This window comes from Odontomachus brunneus, unplaced genomic scaffold (genome assembly GCF_010583005.1).
Source record: "Odontomachus brunneus isolate Ranch 3 - 2012 unplaced genomic scaffold, Obru_v1 Obru_scaffold_006, whole genome shotgun sequence".
Classification (NCBI taxonomy): Eukaryota; Metazoa; Arthropoda; class Insecta; order Hymenoptera; family Formicidae; genus Odontomachus; species Odontomachus brunneus.
In genome coordinates, this window is record NW_022639456.1 from 2,019,430 (window position 1) to 2,039,111 (window position 19,682).

At 44.6% G+C, this 19,682-nt stretch overlaps 1 protein-coding gene across 3 annotated transcripts in view; it reads left to right on the forward strand.

The window, feature by feature from the left end:
* Window positions 1-19,658, forward strand: part of LOC116852142 (ecdysone-induced protein 78C) — a 74,671-nt gene extending 55,013 nt beyond the window's left edge. For 2 of the 3 annotated variants that reach the window (XM_032832216.1, XM_032832198.1), the window contains exons 3-8: window positions 7,204-7,328; window positions 11,829-11,970; window positions 14,030-14,460; window positions 15,147-15,464; window positions 15,618-16,005; window positions 16,138-19,658. In XM_032832216.1, coding sequence (XP_032688107.1) covers window positions 7,204-7,328; window positions 11,829-11,970; window positions 14,030-14,460; window positions 15,147-15,464; window positions 15,618-16,001 — 1,400 coding nt within the window. In that variant the 3' untranslated portion in view covers window positions 16,002-16,005; window positions 16,138-19,658. The remainder of the gene's footprint in view (window positions 1-7,203; window positions 7,329-11,828; window positions 11,971-14,029; window positions 14,461-15,146; window positions 15,465-15,617; window positions 16,006-16,137) is intronic. The other variant, XM_032832207.1, reaches the window with a different exon arrangement.
* The last annotated feature ends 24 nt before the right edge of the window (window positions 19,659-19,682 follow it).

A 19,682-nucleotide genomic window follows, 5' to 3' on the forward strand; every position in this document is an offset into this window, starting at 1 on the left:
AGAGAGAGAGAGAGAGAGAGAGAGAGAGAGAGAGAGAGAGAGAGAGAGAGAGAAGGAGAACAGGAAGGCACAAGGGAAGGAGATAGAAGGAGATATGTCGGACTTCTCTCGCGCGACGGAGATCGGCCGTAGAAAGTGCATTGGGAAAGCGAGCGGGCGAGCGCGTATAAACGCGAACATAAATTATTTGTCTGAAGCGCGAAGGCGCATGCACGAGTCCCGATACCGTCGCCGCGGCTCTGCTCCCGGCTGACAAGGCAGAGATTACGGGCTCGTCCCTTTAACGATCGCGATTCCTTATTAAGTGAGCAAACTTATCGACCCACACGGCGATTCGAAAGCTACATCGTCGCGGAATCCTTCTTCGACTACGAGTGCCGAGTTCAAGTGGTACCTCGTTTAGGTCGCTCATGACTATTCCGACCGGAACTTTACCCCATCAACCTGATCAGATTGATCCCATCATCAGTTACTTGCTTTGTATAAGCTGATGTTACCGGGTCCTAATTATTAATCATCATTGATATTGTAGGCTTTCGCGGTGTCCATGCATATTAGATTTAGTTTCCGGGATTGAGCTGCGTGAACTCATCTTTGTTTGATTCCGACGTTTCGCGAACATTTCAGTCCGCTTCATCAGGGAGGAACGACCCGATGTCATCGGGTCGTTCCTCCCTGATGAAGCGGACTGAAATGTTCGCGAAACGTCGGAATCAAACAAAGATGAGTCCACGCGGCTCAATCCCGGAAACCAAATCTAATATTAATCATCCTTGTTATCAATGAGGTTGCCATGGTTGCCGATCAGAACCTGGTATAACATCGCCTTGTACAAAACAGGTAGAGCAAAAACAGCCAATTATTGCAACTCCCCTTAGTCATTGGCACTCTAGAATATAACCTGATTCTCATGCGACCAGCGTCGCGGTTGAACTTCTTGTCTGCACGCAATGATTCCAGAAGAGAACTTTGCAGAACTGGGACTGCGAGCGCAGGGAAAACCAGGCTTTTCCAAAGTGTCAATGTCTATTGGGTTTTACCCTGAACCGGTCAGGTTGACCACAGAGGGCCACGACATGAATTTTCAGTCGGGACGTCGTGCGCTTCAGTCACGAACGTGAAGAAGAGCTGGCGCGAGGTGCGAACGCATCGAGGCACGATCGTATGAATTCGCAGCAACCGGCTGCCGCTAATTACGCGAGTCGTACGCGCGGTATCCGCGCTAATCTCGCGCGTAACGGTACACGCGCGCCGGTCGCGTGGTATTTCCGGCAGCATTGCGATCGTTAATATTATCTCACGCGTAATAGCGTTTATTATGCGATACGAAAGAGAGAGAGAGAGAGAGAGAAAGAGAAAGAGTCCGTCTTTATTATACCAGCGACGGGATCCCGCGGGAACAATAAAAATGAGATTCAAGTTCACGGGGATGACTCGGCTGTCCGCGATCATATCTGCGAGCGCCGTAACGCGATGTAATTCGAATAGCTGCATACAGTCCCGGTAGAATACCCGGTGCTACTCGGATGCGGCTTGGTTCTCCAAGTTCGTTCTGAGTTTGCTCAAGTTCTCTGGATTCGTTTCAACGAAATTCCGCTCGCGAAAAGCGGAGTTGACCCATCCAGTAACTCGAATTCGAGCGAGACTTCTCACTCTTGCTGAGTGAATTTTCCGCTCTGATTCTCCGAGCGAATATTTTCACTTCAAGAGTGAGTCTGCTGTACTTCATTGTCCCAAAGGAACCAATTCAGCGGAATTTCATTCAGATTCAGTCTAATTAACTGAAACATTCGTTTTTGCGGATTAAGAAGTCACTATAAGATTGAGCTAGGGCTCAATCTTATCTGATTTTTCAGCAATAGTTTGAACTTAGATTTCAATTCAAACTCTATCATAACGGCATGTTTGACGTGTTTATGAACAGAATTTAAACTCGAATTAAAGTTTAAATCGCTATTGAGAAATCGGCCTTTAGACATACGTTCTTGTGATGTAATGAGTGACAGAGCGATTTCCACCATCATTTTGAGTGAATCTCCACTCGTTTTGAATGAGGTTCCACTCGAAGAGATTTTGAGAGTGTCGGGAAATGTGTTGGCATCGTTGCTTATTGAGAGAAAAATGGCGATCAATGATAATCGAATTTCGCTGCATGTAAAAATTGTCACGCGAAAAATGTCACGTAAAAATTGTCACGCGAAAAATGTCACTGCGCTCGGCGAGGCCGAGCTGCATTTTGTAAATTCGCCCGGGTTGCAAGCGGCGCCTCGTGCGTGTCCCTGCGCGTCAGTAAAAGCAGTTTTACGAGGAGAGGCCTCGCCTCTGGCACAGTGCACCACGTCGGCATGCCGTCACGTATCGACACTAGAAGCACACTCGCACACTGCACTTGGACACGACGTCGCGGACGCGGACGCGGACGGCTGGACGCAGGCTTGGAATACGAATGCCGTGACCCGAGCAAATGTATGCGACGCGCGACTCTTCCTTGTAAACAAGGGGTTCTAAGCGCCGTGAAACTGCAGCCTAGGTCGAGGCCATGCAGTCGCGAGTAGATTCGCGCGTCGCGATCGTTTGTTGGCGGATCGCGACGGAACTCTGGCGCTGAATTGCGCCACGCTTGAGATAACTTGCAGACTGCTCTGACAATGATACACGAAAGCACCTGATTATCATAATAATAACATCATTAATTAACGGGGACATGTTTTAGCTACATGCAGTATGTATTCGGAGAAAAAGATATGGTGATGACAACCACAGTGTAGGTGACAATTGTACGAGTTCTGTATACAAAAAAATTAAGCAAAAAAATTTCTCTACTGTTTTTCAAACAGATGTGTGAGCCAACTATACTGTTCTTTTCTAAAATAATTAATTAAACTACTTACATTAATTCTACAAAACTAATTACTAATTAAACAACACATTTATTCAAAACTCTTATAGTTGTCACCTATATAGTTGCCGCCATTATGTCCTTTTCTCTGAGTGTAGGATGAAAAATTATTACATATTTTTGCGAGAAAATTGAATGTCGTAATCAAGCTACTTAGCCTACGACTTGGACTAACTTTATCTCTTTCAGCCATTGGCACTGATTTCTTTACATATTTTGAATTGTTTGCTGAAATCTCAGACCTATTTATTAGTTATATTTTAACACACACACACACATATATACACTTTTCGATTTTTCCTACACGGAGAAAAATAATGCGCTGGCCCAGCAAATTTTCTAAATTTTCTACTAGCAAAATCTTTTCATTATTATATGGACAGAAAAAAGATTTGCTAAAAGCAAAAAGAGTGCTAATCACTATTTGCTGGATATAATTTGCTGAATCTATAAATTATTTTGCTGTAAGAACCATGATGGATTTATATAAGCAGTTGCAGTTTTGCTCCGATAGCAAATAAATTTGCTAAGGATACATTATTTTGCATCAATAGCAAATTCTTAGGACAAATACACTCAACACATTTTGTCTATCCTGGCAACGAAACTACTTCTGCTCTGATAACGAATAATTTGTAAAATTAGTTACGTCAGCAAAATTTTGTTGATGTCATTACGAATATGCAGCAAGTAGCAACGACGATTTTGCTGAAAGAGCAAAATTAATTTTTCTCCGTGTACAGATTAGTAGGCATAATTGCATAAAGCTTCATCTCCCTCTTCCTGTCTCTCGCTCGAGACACAAATCATTGCCATGAAACGGTCTGTCTCTCCGTTAGATATTTTCTTAAACTTTCTCGAAGTGAGAGAAGTTACTTAACAAGCCGGTAACGTCAAGTGACTCAGTGAGCAACTTCTTTTACACCTCTGCTTCACTCCCAAGGGAGAGAGAGCTGCGTATTCCGCTTTCTTCTGGAGCGTCGCGTTCAACACGCGTCAGTGCGCGCCGACAATGGGGTGCACCTTCAACGAGTACACGTAGATTCGCGATAACGAGGAGAAGTTTCCGCGACGGACGCAGTAGGGATTTGACACTTGATCGTCGGCTAGTGAGCGGCCCCGAATTCGGGGCTGGATGCCGGACTGGAGGTAGCCCGGATAACCGAGTCACCTCGGCTATCGTTCCACGTTAACGCTGCATGACTACGTTTATTTTTTCCTGCTCGTCCCGTTGTATTTTACGTTAATGGCGCTGTGGAGCGTCGCGCACCTTTACCTTTGAACCCGCATTACGGTCGTGCAACGCAGCCATTACCTTTTATCCGACTGATATGACCGAAAAGCCGGCCCGTGCGCTGATAAATGGCTGGACCGGATTTAATTGTGTTTATTGGAGCTGGAGCGCGGATAGTTGCTAATAAACGTGAAACGAGCGAGTGTGTATCGTTTGCGATACTGCCGAACGCGCGATAATATCGTTAGCATTGCGTCGTGCGCCGTTTATTTGAACGCGGCGCGGCGCTTTCGGTGTATTTACCGCGTCGCTGATTTCCGAACAAAGGCGAGCACTCCCGGATATAGCGTAATCGATTTATTAGCAGACTGATGGATTATCGTGGAAATCTGGCCGCTTTCAAAGAGACCGAATGCGCGATGCAACGTTACGTTGCGTTATCGCGCGGCTGAATCGTATAAATTGCACGGCAACGATTACTTCGACAGTACCTCTCTCTCTCCTTCTCTCTCCCTCTCTCTCTCTCTCTCTCTCTCTCTCTTTGTCGACTCTTCAGTGAGCGTAATTTTAATTCACGATGAAGCTTTTACCGGAAAAGCGAGCAGGTGCTACCATTCGACCAGAACGAACTCCGGAGCAGCGGAGTCCGCGTCTCATTGCCAAGCGCGAGAATGATGCGCGATTTAATTAAGGAAATTCTAACGGTTGATCGGATAAAAGATGAACGTATAATATGCGTATAATACAAAAGGTTAATGAGACTACAACAATGCGTAATAGAAATTTCGCTAATCTTTACTGTATCGTATGATAACATCACATACATGATAAGTTGTCAAATTTAAAATAACCTCATAAATTTATTTCCATGTTTATTTCATGAATTTGAATTTTAACATAATACATTTCCAATTCAAATTAAATGAGATTATTTATTAAATACAATAACAAGTATATTTCATATTCCTTTTTTTTACAATTGATATTGACGTTAAATGAGTGGTGGTTGCGCTTTAAAAATATTTCATAACTTTACAATAAAAAATAATTACATTTTTAGAATTTTATTATAAATTTCGGCTCGTTAATTACAGAATTGCTGTTTTACGTCAGAAACGTTCGCTTTAAACGATTTTATTAAATAAAACACACGGAGAAAGAAATACCTAATAATTCATTTGTGGGAGATAAAGTTCGTATCTCACAGAAATAGCCTCTACTCCGCAGCGATAAGCTTTATTTTGCAGAAATAAATTTTATTTCTCAGAAATAGAGATATCTATTTCTCACTATATTGAGATATTTATATCTCACTAATAGATCTCCAAGTGTGTTTTCTTCTCACTGCATTGGGATTGACTGAAGTGGTAGCGCTAGAACCTCCTTAGATAGCCTTTCGATTCACTCACGCGTGACCGTTTCACGCTCGATTCTTTTTCGCTTTTCTCTCTGCGGAACGTGTGCCGGAGAGCTTTGACGTATTCTCAAGTGATGACCGCGTGCGCAATTATGGCGCAGCCGTGTGTGCACTGCGCTTCCGCCTTACCCTCTCGAAATTGCAGTTCGATCGCGAATACTATCCGCGGCGCGCGTATTGCACCGCGTGCAACGCAGACGAGAATCCCAAACCTTACTATACCCACGCGTCTGTTCGTTTCACTATTGCCTGGTGGAAAGAAACATATCCTCCAGGGTTAAGAGTGATCGATTCCATCGAGCGGTCGTTCGGGCGCTGCTACGAGTTTTCCGGCGCGTCGCCGCTCGTCGCTCGTTCGCACGCGAAGGAAAGGAAAGAAAAGGCACCAGGAATAACGCCACGCGACGTGGAGTAACGGGGTTGCTCTTGATTGTCCTCGCGATGCACCGACCAGCCGAGCGGTACCGTTCACTGCGGACTCCGCGTTCTACGGCCGTCATAAAATCACATCGTTCCGTGGCGAGGCTATCGGATCGGCCAGGTCTCTGTCTTCGTTCTGCTCTCTCTCTCTCTCTCTCTCTCTCTCTCTCTCTCTCTCTCTCTCTCTCTCTCTCTCTCTCTCTCTCTCTCTCTCTCTCTCTCTCTCTCTCTCTCTCTCTCTCTCTCTCTCTCTCTCTCTCTCTCTCTCTCTCTCTCTCTCTCTCTCTCTCTCTCTCTCTCTCTCTCTCTCTCTGTTTCTCTCTTTTTTGCTCCTTTTGATGTTCGCCTGTCGGTTTTCTCTTCCTCCTCCTGCTTCTCCTCTTCTTCTTCCTCTTCTTCTTCTTCCTCCTCCTCCTCCTCCTCCTCCTCCTCTTCTTCCTCCTCTTACGCACTGATAACGACATCTTCTGGCAGGGGTTTCGCGGGAGTAACCAACGGTATACACGTCGCAAGCTGCTCCTACATACAGCTCCCTTCTCTCCCTTTCCCGGCGGCCCCGTTTCGCTTTTTTGCTCGTCCTTTTTCATTTCTTCCCTGCCCTCCGTCTTCTCCCCCGCCTCCTCCTCCTTCTCCTCCTCTTCCTTCTGCGTCTAGTTGGATGCTGCTGTTGCTGCTGCTGCTGCTACCGCTTCTTCGTTCTCTTCTTCTTCTACCGCCGGTTGCCCCCTTTCTGTAACGGTGACGCCGGCTTCCCGTTACGCGTCCAGCCTGAATCGCCCGCGAACGCGACGGCTTGTTCCTTTGCACGGGCGAGCTTCGATTGCATTATGGATGCAACGAGTTACCCGCCGAATGGACGAAAGAAAGACGCCGGCCGATGCTGCATGAATGTCCCGCGTATGTCTCGGACAAGTTCGCAATGTTACTCGACGTGGTGAATACGAGCGACGTGTCTCCTCTTGTGTATAGCGTATTTTATTTAGAAACTTGACACTGAGTAAGGAGGAAAAACGACGCGAATGAAAATCTCGAACAGCAGACAGGGATGTCCCTTCGGACTGTTCGTGAGAGGAATTCGCGGACGTGATTTTAACAATAAATCTTTGGGGGAATTCGGGATCGAGATTCATCTCAACTGAAGACATAGGAGGAGGTAGTGATTCGTTGCGATCTCCTCATCAGGACGTGTCCGTCAGCCTTGCATTAATTTCTCCTCTTTTTATCCTGTTACAGAACAGCATTACGCGGCAGCTGATTCAAACAGTTCGACGCCCGCCAAGAGCTTCGTACCTTGCAAGGTTTGCGGCGATAAGGCGAGCGGTTATCATTACGGCGTAACTAGCTGCGAGGGTTGCAAGGTGAGTATCGATTATCAGTAATTGTTATCGCCAACGAACGCGAGGAGAGAGTTGACTTAATAACCGGACGCTTCTAGCTGAGAAAGCGTGCAAACTGTCACGTTTATGTTAATTTTCGCGTATCGTTGTGTATATATAATGATACTTTCGCATATCGAATAATGTGTGTGGAAAAGTCGCCGCAGGGCGAACGTTTCGTCGCGGTTCTCTTCGTTATCGTCGATCTTTCTCTCTTGTGCAATCAGTAAAAGCAATATTTCATCGATAATCTATCAACACATCCACCGATTTCCACTTGAAACGTTCCCACTGTCTTCTTCTCCCTCTTATATCTACCCAATGTTACCACAGTGGAAGTAAGATTTCCCTGCAAAATCTCTAATACACATTCTTTATACACAACATCGAGTGCAACTTTTTATAAGTATACTGTCTAAAGTACTATCAGTGTGTCCATTATTGAAATGCTAGAAATAGAATGCAAGCTTATTTGCATTATCTACACATAATTACTTCTTTATGCTGTTATAACTTCTATTATCTATGCACTTTTTCCGCCCTGAATTTTCCTGCGTTCCTATCTAACGCTTTGTTTTGCCTTTACTTCCACATTATCTATACACACTCATCCCTACATGGTTTCTCCTATATATATCTGACTCTCATACTTAACTCAATACATAAAAATTATTCCAAACTCGCGTACCACGTTCATCCATACTTGCACGCCATCTAACCAAAGCTCAATTCTAAAAGAAATAAGACGGAACAGTAAAATAAGAGTATTTTCACTGAAAATCAGTGAATACTCACTGCTCATCGGTGAAATAGTTTGTTTATTAGTTTAATCAGAGACATTTTACTGTGTATCACTTTTAGAGAGTAGCAGTTTAGTGAAGAATACACTGATTTATTTCAAAGAGTTTGACGATCTGTTTGAGCAATTTTACTTTGGACAGCTTTAAATCTAAACTGCACGTTGTCGAGATCGATTTGATCGTCGACGGTCGCGTGGACCATCCGGGGAGCAACTCTGATTTTATTGTTTGTACTTCGCCGTTGTCGTGAGGGACAACGAAATTGTTCACGCGTGAGATCTGAGGGAAGAGAAAATCTTTAGAGACGACATAATCAAGTTGCTCGCCGATATTCCCCTTCAGATACTTCACGGAGTACCCGACGATCGATTTGACCTCCGGGCGGTGGTAGTGGGGTCAAGTGCAACTCACAGCTTCGCTCCGCAAGGATGCATGACGACGGTGCATCGTCGGGTATAATAATCCGAAACGACTCGTTCGCACTTCGGGGCAGGATATTTATCGGTACGCGCGCTTCTTAAACATCGTGGGAGAGATGCACACTCGCCGCTGGCGCTCCTCTCCTCCCGCCTCACTCTCTCTCTCTCTCTCTTTCTTCCTCTCTGCACGCCTGAGATTTCATACGCGGAAGCCCTAAGGCCAGAGTTAACGGTGAAATGGTGCATTCTCGCACTCGCGCTAGCGAGTTCTGCGGGCTAACGCACGCACGCACGCACAGGAACGCGCATGTTTGTCGGGCGCGCACATAATTATAAAGTCCACATAAAATTAGTCGAGGAGCGTGTCCTTGTTCGCTCACGTCTCTCTGAATCGCGGTTTGCCAAAATTCCCCCTCCAAGAATAACAATGAAACACGCGATTCCGCGTTCCCGATATCGCTCGGCGTCTGCGTCTTCACTTCCTTGATCCTCGTAAAGGAGTACGAAGATCCAAATGAGTGAGAAACTGTGCTTCAAGATGTCGAGAGATGAGGCAACTTGATTTCGATTTGATTTGAGTAGAGTGAACCTTATGAACGCGTATGATTGCGATTTAAAGACTCGCCGCGCGAGTCGACAAGAGACGACGGCTCCTCCGCATTATGATGCGTACGGCCATCGCTGGCTGTATCTACTGCGTGGTGACGGTGCAGCGGTACATTTCGTCTGACCCAGCATGGCGTTACACTACTGGCTCTAGTTCTCTGTTGCGGCTCGAGATGTTGCACCGTATGTCCCCTCGGAAGCTTGGCCGCGTTAGATAAAGCAACTCGGCACTTGAGAGACCCGGGATGCTCATGAAATTATTTAGCGCATATTAAACGACGTGTCGAGAGAAGTAGAAGAAGAGTATATTACATCTAAAAGAGTATAGTCTCATCCTTAGCGGAATTCTTTGAGTTTTAGAGAACTTCACTCTTATGTGTGGCCCCTCAAAATTCTTCTAGAAAAGGAAAATATTCTGAGCACAATATTCGTAGAGTTGGAAGAATCTCATCACCTATCTACAGTACTTTTTAAAATACAATCAGTGTATTTCACTGAAATGTTGTGCTTACAAATGCTGGTCCAGTTAGCATTGCAAGCAGTAAAATCTTGCTGAAAAGAAGTAATTTCTTATTCAAAATAACATAATCTCATCTTTAACGGAATCCTCTGAATCTTAGAGGATTTTTCTGTTAGGTACGACCCCAAAGGGTTTTTCTAGAACCAAGAAGAAGATGTTCTGAGCGCAATATTCACACAAAAGCTCGGCTAATAATTCGACGTGAAATTCTATTTTGGTGAATACACTCGGCATGTCCACTTGATATTTTTATTACTTCCCAGCGTGATTGAGTAATTTAATATCAATTGCGCGCCGGACAATCAATTGTCGAGCGATTCATTATCTCCTTTCGCTCGGTTTCCCCATTCCTCGCCGGGTGGAAGAATCTACAGTTCGCAGTGCAATCTGACCGCGTGTGATTTCGATTTGCCGAAATAACTGTGACTGTTACTTTCTTCGTCACGCGAGCAACGAAGACAAATAGACCGGTGCGACGTGACATATCGATTTTAGAAACAAGCTGAGGCCGGGCGTACGCCATCGGTTACTAATAGTATCGACAGTTATATTACGGACAGTCGGCCTATCTGGTATTCCAGGATATTGGATGTTGGATACACGTCGACGTTGTTCCACGTCGCCGTTATACGAATACCTTCCATCAATTAACACCGATAGTAATGAGCCAATAAACCGATGCTTTCAGCGGCGAACGACTCGCGCATCTCGTCCACATTATTCCATTACTTCCGCGTGAGCTTCTCGCGCGGAGAAGTTATACTCCGGACCGCTGTTTATGTAATAGATATTAGCCAGCGCGTGAAAGGAAAGGCTGCAGGATGCGTGAGGTGTTCCAGGATCGTACCAATCTGTCCCTCTTTCTCTCTCTTTCTCCCTCTCTCTCTCTCTCTCTATCTATCTCGCGTGTTGTGTGGATATTAGAATATAAACTGAGAACATCTAAAGGGAACTCACACGTTCAGAGAAAGTTTGAATTTTTCAAGGCGCATAATTAAATTAGTAATTAAATTTATCCGGTGAAAACTTTCACCGAAAAAGTATTCCTCTTCTAATGAGAAAGAGAGAGAGAGAGAGAGAGGGAGAGAGAGAGGTGCACTCGATCGGGGATCTACCAAATATTATTCTTTTTATCCTTTTGAGTCAAGAGGAATATGCGCACTTGAAGCAGAATATTCTCTTACGCGTGACATGAAAGAGACGCGACAAGCAAGACTTGTGCACACAGAAAATTGTCATCGTACTAAGAAAAGTAATTACTTAGTTCACTTTTCTTCTTTTAAGTTGGTTATCTTTTGGTTATCTCCAACAAAGAATACTTTCTTTATAGTAATCTTAAAATGTACTCAGGTCTAAGGAAAGCTTATTATCGTGTATTCAAAAGAAGAATTCATTCTCTTTACAAGAAAATATTATAAAAGTTCTCCTTATGGAGAAAAGAAAATCAGTTTGACTTTATCTAGTAAGCAAACCGAATTTTTGTTTTAATTCAATATTCTTGGTCGAAATGCTAAATTTATTTCAAAGTGCATTTTGAATAAATTTGATGTTTACGATGAACTCGTGGTAGATTTGCTGATGTACGAACTTATGAAATGTTTTGCACAAGCAACATTTACTCGAATGCAATATGTATTTTTCTACGTACTTTACGTAATTTTTATTTGTACTGTGGCTGAGAGAAGAAATTTCTCTAATAATATTCCCGGCAAACAACGGTGACTTTTACGTAACTTTTGCCCGGGGGAAGAATCGATTTGTGGTCGGAGAGCCCGTCGGCCGAAAGCACTTGATGATTCCAACACGTCGTCGCATAAGATATCATTTCGCACGAAACGGCCGGATCGCTGATCGTGTGTGAGAGTAGGCTGCAAGCATAATTACGAATACGACCGCGGAATTCCATCCGGGGGAATGCCCGTGATACATTTATGTCGCGCATAAAACCCTGGCTGGAGAAGCCGCTGTTCCCACGAGCGCGTTTTCCGCTGCCTCTCGCTCGCTTTTCCCGCCGTCGACGTCCCGACGATATAAAGAAGGGCGTGAAGTGTCGTATTTTATACGCTAGGGGGATATAATTAACCCCCTGGCGGCCTATGGGATCGTTATTAATAGCACTTCCTTACTTCCTGTTCAGGGCTTCTTCAGGAGGAGCATACAGAAGCAAATAGAGTACAGATGCTTGAGAGACGGCAAGTGTCTCGTCATCAGATTAAATCGGAACCGTTGTCAGTACTGCAGATTCAAGAAGTGCCTAGCCGTCGGCATGTCCAGAGATTGTGAGTATCGTGCGAGCGTTTTCGTGACATTTTTACACGTCGCCGCCGCTGTTGCCGCCATCGCCGCCGCCGCCTTCGTCGTCGTCGGACCGACGCGAGATCGATAAATTCTAAAATATGTACCGACATCGGGGAAACGTCGGAACGATATTATTGAGCACCTAATTTCCCGGCGAGAACGTATATCACCGATCGAGAACCCGGTATTACAATTTGCGTCGTAGCATCGCAACCGGCTCCGTGCTCTCTCGGCTCTCCTGCATACCGGGGAAACTCCGCGGCACCGTTAGAAATTCAAATGGAATCCCAGGGAATCGCACTTATGACCGTCAGTAATGCAAAACCTCCTGCTTGCCGGCAGAGAGAGGGAGAAGGAGCAAAGTAAACCAAAGGGCAGAGCCGTGTACATAATTAAACTTCGGGGGTTGCAGCGCGCGCGATTCTCGAGATAGCAGTAGTCGTCGTACGCGCTTCATCGTCTGTATACCGAAAACGGAATTGCAATGCACTCCTCGTAGACTGCACGGTAAGACTCTCGTGTTGACGTATAAGGATCCGAAATGTACAAGCTACTCACACGTACCCTCGCGATTTTCCACTTTCGAGAAACGTTTCAAAGTCCTAGCGACGTCAGGTATCGCGGTACGGAGGGCCAAAATCCATCCGAAAATCGCACAGCGAGAAACGCTTTTGTCGATTGCCCGAGCGAGGTGCATTGTGGCGATCTGTGCACGGCAAAAAAAATTCCAGTTCATGTAATCGAATAGGGACCAGACGAAAAACTTGCTGACAAGAAATAGTATCCCTGTTGTTGCGAAAACATTTGTCCGAACGCTCAGCTGTATTAAAACTCGGTTGAGGTACTCCGACAAAAAAGAAAAGATCGACCCAATTAAAATTATTTTATTTTTGGCCAACCATATTTTTTTGCTTGTTCCAGCATGAAAATGGTAATAATAACACACATATAAGATTATTATCGCTAATATTACAGTAAAATTTATTAGAAATAAATGATTTTCTCTTGATCATAATTTATATTATTTCTCTATGTGTGTGATCGTATTTACAAATGCCAAATATATTTTTATTTTCCATTGTAACTGACAAGTAAACCTATCCAAAAGTTACACTCCGATTTCTTTCTAATTTGGCATAAATGTAGAAGTATAAAAAATATTTAGATCATATTTTTTTTCATTTTGGCCCACTTTAAGTTTCACGGGCAGTTTATAACTTTTTAATATTCTCACTCCTATCATCAACAAATGCAACAAAAATGCATAAGAAATAAAATTAAATACAAGATATAGGCGTTTCTGGTTGGTTGATTATGAATATGAAGTCAAATGTGTAAAATTATTTGTATAAATAATAAAATGTTTAAACAAAACATGTAAAAAGTTGAAAAAAATTATTTATACAAATAATTTCTCTGTTTAGCCGAGATTCGGAACATTTTTTACTAATTTAGCACAAATTTAAAATATTTCGGTTGGAATCTCGGCTAAAGAAATTTAGAATGGTTCCTGTCTTAGCTATGCCGGTTTTGTTAAAATTTTAATAAAAATTGGATTTCTCTCTCTCTCTGTCTCTTGGTTTGGCCGAGGTTCGAGCCATTTTTGACCAATTTAGCACAGATTCAAAATATTTTGGTTGGAATCTCTGCTAAAGAAATTTAGTATAGTTTGTGTCTCAGTTATGCCAATTTTGTTAAAATTATGTAACTATATTTTGTATTCAATTTTATTTCTTATGCATTTTTGTTATACTTGTTAATAATAGGAATGAGAATATTAAATAGCTATAAACTGCTCGTGAAACTCAAAGTGGGCCAAAATGAAAAAAATATGATCTAAATATCTTTTGTACTTCTACATTTGTGCCAAATTAGAAAGAAATCGGAGTGTATCTTTTAGGTAGATTTAGAGAGCAATTGGCTAAGTAGAAATCTCCTATAGGGATTCTTTTTGTCCTCGCACAAACTAGTTTTTCATCTGTTTCCCAGGTAATGGAAAATTCAGTTACATTAACCTTGTTTGTCTTTTCCCGTGTGCAGCTGTCAGATACGGCAGAGTGCCGAAACGATCGAGAGAACGCGGTCCGGAGGACGCGATGTCGACGAGCACGACGACGACCACCACCACCACCACCACCACCACGGGAATGCAGCAACTGACCTCGCCCGGTGCCGGCAACAATAACAACAATAACAACAACAACAACAACAACAGCGCCAGCAACAACAACAACAGCAGCAGCCAAAACAACAACAACAATAACAACAATAACAACAACAATAACAGCCAGAGCCAGAACGCGGTGTCGCGGGTGCCGTCGGCGGCGGTGGCCGAGGCCGATCAATCGGACGCCGACGTGAAGGTGGCCGTGTACGACCTGATCCTCCAGGTGTCGCAGGCGCACCAGGCGCATTGCGGCTTCACGGAGGAGTCGGTGCGAGGCCTCGTGAGGAAACCGATGATAATACCGGTAAGCTATACAGAGAGAGAGAGAGAGAGAGAGAGAGAGAGAGAGGAAGTCTTCCATACAGGCTATCTGACGAAATTTACACATCTGCTTGTATGCAGGTAGAACTCGCCAAAATGAACGCGAAAGTCTTCTATCATTGCAAACAACCACGTAAGATTTTGAGATGTTAATTAAGGAAGATTGGACGAATGATCGCGCGCACTGTGGTGCAGGGTGTGAAGGTAAACGCGATCTTATTGTGTGCATTAGGTCAAACCGAACAGAAAAGACCTCTATCATTTTGCAAATAGTCACGTAGATTTTGTAGTTATTAATTGAAGAAGATTGCGCGTAATTATTCGCAAATTTCTTCCAATTGATAACTCACAAATCTACGTGGTTATTTGCTAAATTGTAGAGGACTTTTTTGTTCAATTGGATCTAATGTACAACACAACGGAAATCGTGTTTACTTTCTTGCAATGCACGCGATCATCTCCTAAATTTCTGGAATTGATAACTCAATACTTTATGCGGTTGTTTGCAAAGTGGTAGAGGACTTTTGTGTTCAGTTTGACGAGTTCTATTGCACACGATTGGATGTGCGAATTGCGTATCAGGCATCTTGTATAAAGAGAAGAGGAAATATGAAACTTCTCGCTGAAACTGGCAGCAACGCAGGTCTGTTTTGTAATCTTGCTGATTAGGCGAGTAATTCTTCGCAGCCCGCCAGCCCGGAGGATCCGGAAGCGGCTTCCTCGACGGCGGAGACCGTCGAGTCGCAGAGGATCTGGTTGTGGCAGCAATTCGCCGTCAGGGTGACGCCGTCGGTCCAAAGGGTGGTGGAGTTTGCGAAACGAGTGCCGGGATTCTGTGATCTCTCCCAGGACGACCAGCTGATCCTGATCAAAGTCGGCTTCTTCGAGGTGTGGCTCAGCCACATCTCGAAAATGACCACCGATAGTTCGATGACCTTTGAAGACGGCACGTACCTCACCCGGCAGCAAATGGAATTGATGTATGAGGTAAAATTGGAGCTTTCTTCCTCTTTTCTCTTCTCTTTTTCTTTTCATCACTACTAACCACTGCCTCGTGGTGCTTCTTGCAATTGAGTTCTTCTCCGCGATGAAAAGATTAACATCGGTCTCTTTTGTTCGGTCGTTTGTCACGATCGACAGCCCGACTTCGTGTCCGCGTTGATGCAAGTCGCGTCGTCGTTGAACGCCCACCAACTGACGGACGCCGAGCTGGGGTTGTTCGCGGCGGCGGTGCTGCTGAGCGAGCGACCGGGTCTGAACGATGTGAAGGCGGTGCAGAGGCTTCAGGACCGGCTTTTAGAGGCACTCAGGGTCGAGGTGTCGCGGAGTCACTCCGCTGCTTCTGGCGACACTGGCTCGGTCTGTTCTGGCAGCGTCTCGCAGAGGATACCCGAGCTGAGAGCGCTCGGCGCCAGGCACGCCAATCTGCTCGATTGGTTCCGGAGAAATTGGGCGAAGCTCAAGTTGCCGCCGTTGTTCGCCGAGATATTCGACATTCCCAAGTGCGAGGAGGACTTGCAATGAGCAGGTAAATGAATCGCACGAGAGATCTCTCTGTAAATTCATCGCGTTCACGAATTCTTGAACTTTGACTTACATAAATCTCGAATATTATATATTAAGTGTGTAATATATAACGAATGTCGTTTCTGTTTTGCAGACCTGGTAGGGCAACCCGAGATAATTCGAGGAAGACCAACGGTGGAGTCAGAAGGAATCCGAATCGTCCAGCACTCAGTGCTCGAGTCCAATTCGGAGAGCCAGCGAGAAACGACGCTGTCTTTCGCGCAGTATTAGGCGATACTGCGACTCGCTGCATTAGGAAATTCAGAAGAGAGAAAGGTGAGAGCGGTGTCAGCTGTCGTCTGGGGCGATATCGAGTCGGCCGTGTGTACTAGTGCGAATTTCCAGCGATGATATCGGAATCGTCAGCCAGCTTCCGCTGCTGATTTGCGGCGAGACATCCCGAGAGAATAACGTGACGGCGAATGGAGGGTAGTATCGTTTGTCGCCTCTCTCGCTGGGAGACTATTCGGCGTAACATTAGGAAATTCAATATTATATTATATTAGGAGAAAGCAAAGCCGAGGAACAGAGCGTCAGTTGTCGAAAAGGGACGCGGTGGTCATCGGCGAAGGATCATTGGATTCGTCGTTGGAATTTTTTGGCGAACCTTCAGGCGACTCCCGCTGATTTGTCTCAAAGATGTCTATATCGATCGCTCGAGGAGGGTGATGGCGATCGCACAGGAGGGAGAACACATCACTCTCGAGAGCCGCGCAAGCAATAGGACGAAGCTCCGGCGAAGAGGTGCGCGCAGCGCCAAGCCCGGCTGGAGATTCGCGAAGCGCAATTTGCTCAAATTCAAGGGAAACGGCTTTGTACTATTCGCCAGGCAATACCACACGTACCAACACGCATTCTCCCGAGCGAGCACATATACCTGAAAATACTCAATCGTCGAGGGAGGATTTCTCTACGCGTCGCTTCTTACCGTCGCGCGACGTATGTAGATGGGGTACGACCGTTTCTTTCTCCGCGCGCTATGAGCGCCACATGGGCAAGCACAAAATGCGTAATCGAGTCATGGACACACATGTTCATTCGTACTCGAGATGTTGTTTCCGCGTTTTTCTGTTTCTTCGGGTATCTCTAAGATTTAAGGATAGAAAACATACACACAGTCATATACACACACAAACACGCGCGCATAAACAGACACACATATACATACATACATACATACAGCGTGCTCATCCGAGCGGGCACTCGTCCGCACGGGAATCCGTGGTAATCGGCCAGATTAGCGTCAGAAACACCAATTACTCAACGGACATATCAGAAATTAAGATTACGAAGTGTTCTCCTCTGTATTAAGCGTTTTCGAGCACGTTCGTGTTTTTTCTCGCGGGCCCGTCGCGATCACGACCAGTTCGAGTTTCGACGCGTGTAGAAAAGCGTATTTTCCCTCACAGAAAATTCAGTCGGCATGAAACTGGCTAATTTCAATAAAATTTAAATAAAAGAGAGGGGGATTTGAGGTGGTGAAAACCACGTTGTTTGTCAGGCTGTGCCTGTCGTCGACCGTTGAGAATAGACAAAAATCCGGACGATGAAAATTGAAGAAGCCGCGTGTGAAGGGAACATCGAGACTCGAACTCCTCGGAATCTCGGCGGCTTCGATCCCGGGGAGAATTGCCGCGACACCCGAGATAACAATGAGCAACAAAAGAGACGCGCGTGCGATCGAAAGTGCGAGGCTCGCGTGATACACGCGCGAGCGCGCACACGCATACGCACGTTACGCATAGATACGCGTACAAACGTTACGCGCTTATGTGCGCGTAGCTATAATAAAAGCTATAATAAAAAAAAAGTCGTATACGCGCGCGAATACGTACATATAAATATATATATATATATAAATTTCACGCTGTAAGGCTCGAGAGGAAATCTTTATAGGACGTATCTCCTTAGATGCATCCGCGCTACGAATCTCAATCTATGCAATCTCTATTTTTATTACTCGAAAAGTAGAATAGCGAATTATCTCGATAGATATATATATATATACATAATTATATATTGCCGCGCCGCGCTTCGGGAGGGGAGAGCCGTTCCGGACGGAAGACGCGAACGAGTAAAGCGGAACGCGACGGCGCTTCTCGGATCAAAGTTCCTCAATTAATCGCGCACGGCGAACGTTGTCGTCGCGTTGATCGCGCCACAAGTTTACGGATTCGTTCTCGCAAGTTCGCAAGTCGACGAGTCCGACGCGACTTGTAAGTTCCTGGAGTAAATCCTATACCTGGAGGTATAGTGAACGGCTGCGATAGATCGGTACTTATGCACGTATGTACAAATGGCTGCGCGAACGAAACGTGTACCGGCGATCATATACAACACGCGCACACGTACACACAATACACACACGCGCGCATATATAAAATACATACAATACGTACATGTCATTCAGAAATTTTTACCTGAGTCGCGATTTCACGCGGAACGATCCCGAAGCGAGCGCGATCTTCAAACTTTGAACACTAATAACTCTCTGACAATGACTAGCATATAATGCATAACGATATATCATTGTATGTGCGAACAAATGAGAGAGAGTGTGTGTGTGTGTGTGTGTGTGTGTGTGTATGTTTGTGTGTACCACGTTTGTGTGCGGGCGTTGTGCCGGGCGCGTGAATGCTCGTTGTGCGCGAGTGCGAATTCGAGTGCGCGTATTATTTCCTTTCTCTTTTCTTTTTCTTTTTCGAAATACTCATCCGTGAAGTATTCGCGGGGATAAAAAAGAGAGAAAAGAAATCTATTGATATATAGATATCACATCGTTTTATTCTCACTGGACGTACTTAAAGTTACGTGACCTATCGGTTTGTCGCGATCATTCAAATCGAAAGGGAATCGAAGACGCCGCATCTTTGCGACATTAGAGAACAAGGAAGACGAGATTTTCGATTTTTATCTTTGTCACTCTCTCTTTCTTTCTCTCTCTCTCTCTCTCTCTCTCTCTCTATCTATCTCTTTCGCCCTCTTTCTCTCTAAGCGCTCACATCAAGTTGTGAATAAACATATCATACTTAATTAATATATTGGACAAAGAGGATATCATCGTTTAATATAATATAAATATATATATATATATATATATGAAAAAAAATATATATATGTATATTGCAAAGGGACATTATGAAACTATATTGCAAAAAGAGGTAGCTATTAATCGCGTTTATGTCGAGCGAATCGCAAGATAGACATATCTTACGCGACCACCGTAACGATCACGATCACGATATAGTGTTCTCTCGTTTTTTCGTTTCTCGTTCTTTATTCTAATCCTTGTAATCAGTAAATGAATGGTCTCTCGACTCTCTTGTGATCCAGTGTAAGAAATCGAGCGTGCACGACTCGCTCATTGATCGTGTTATGTCATTGTTTTCCGCTTTCATTCGATCGTCGCCGGACGGCGCGAAGAGGTGAGAAAAGTGTTGACTGGCGTTCGGACATTTCTCTCTCCGCCGCGTTGCGTCGTGGTGTTTTTTTCCAAATTTCTAGTCCGACGAATCAGTCGCCGAGGTAGCAATCGTGAATTGAGGTGTTCTCGCAAACGTTGCTGGAATATATAATTATATAAACGGCCAAATACATTATATATATATATATATATATATATATATATATATATATATA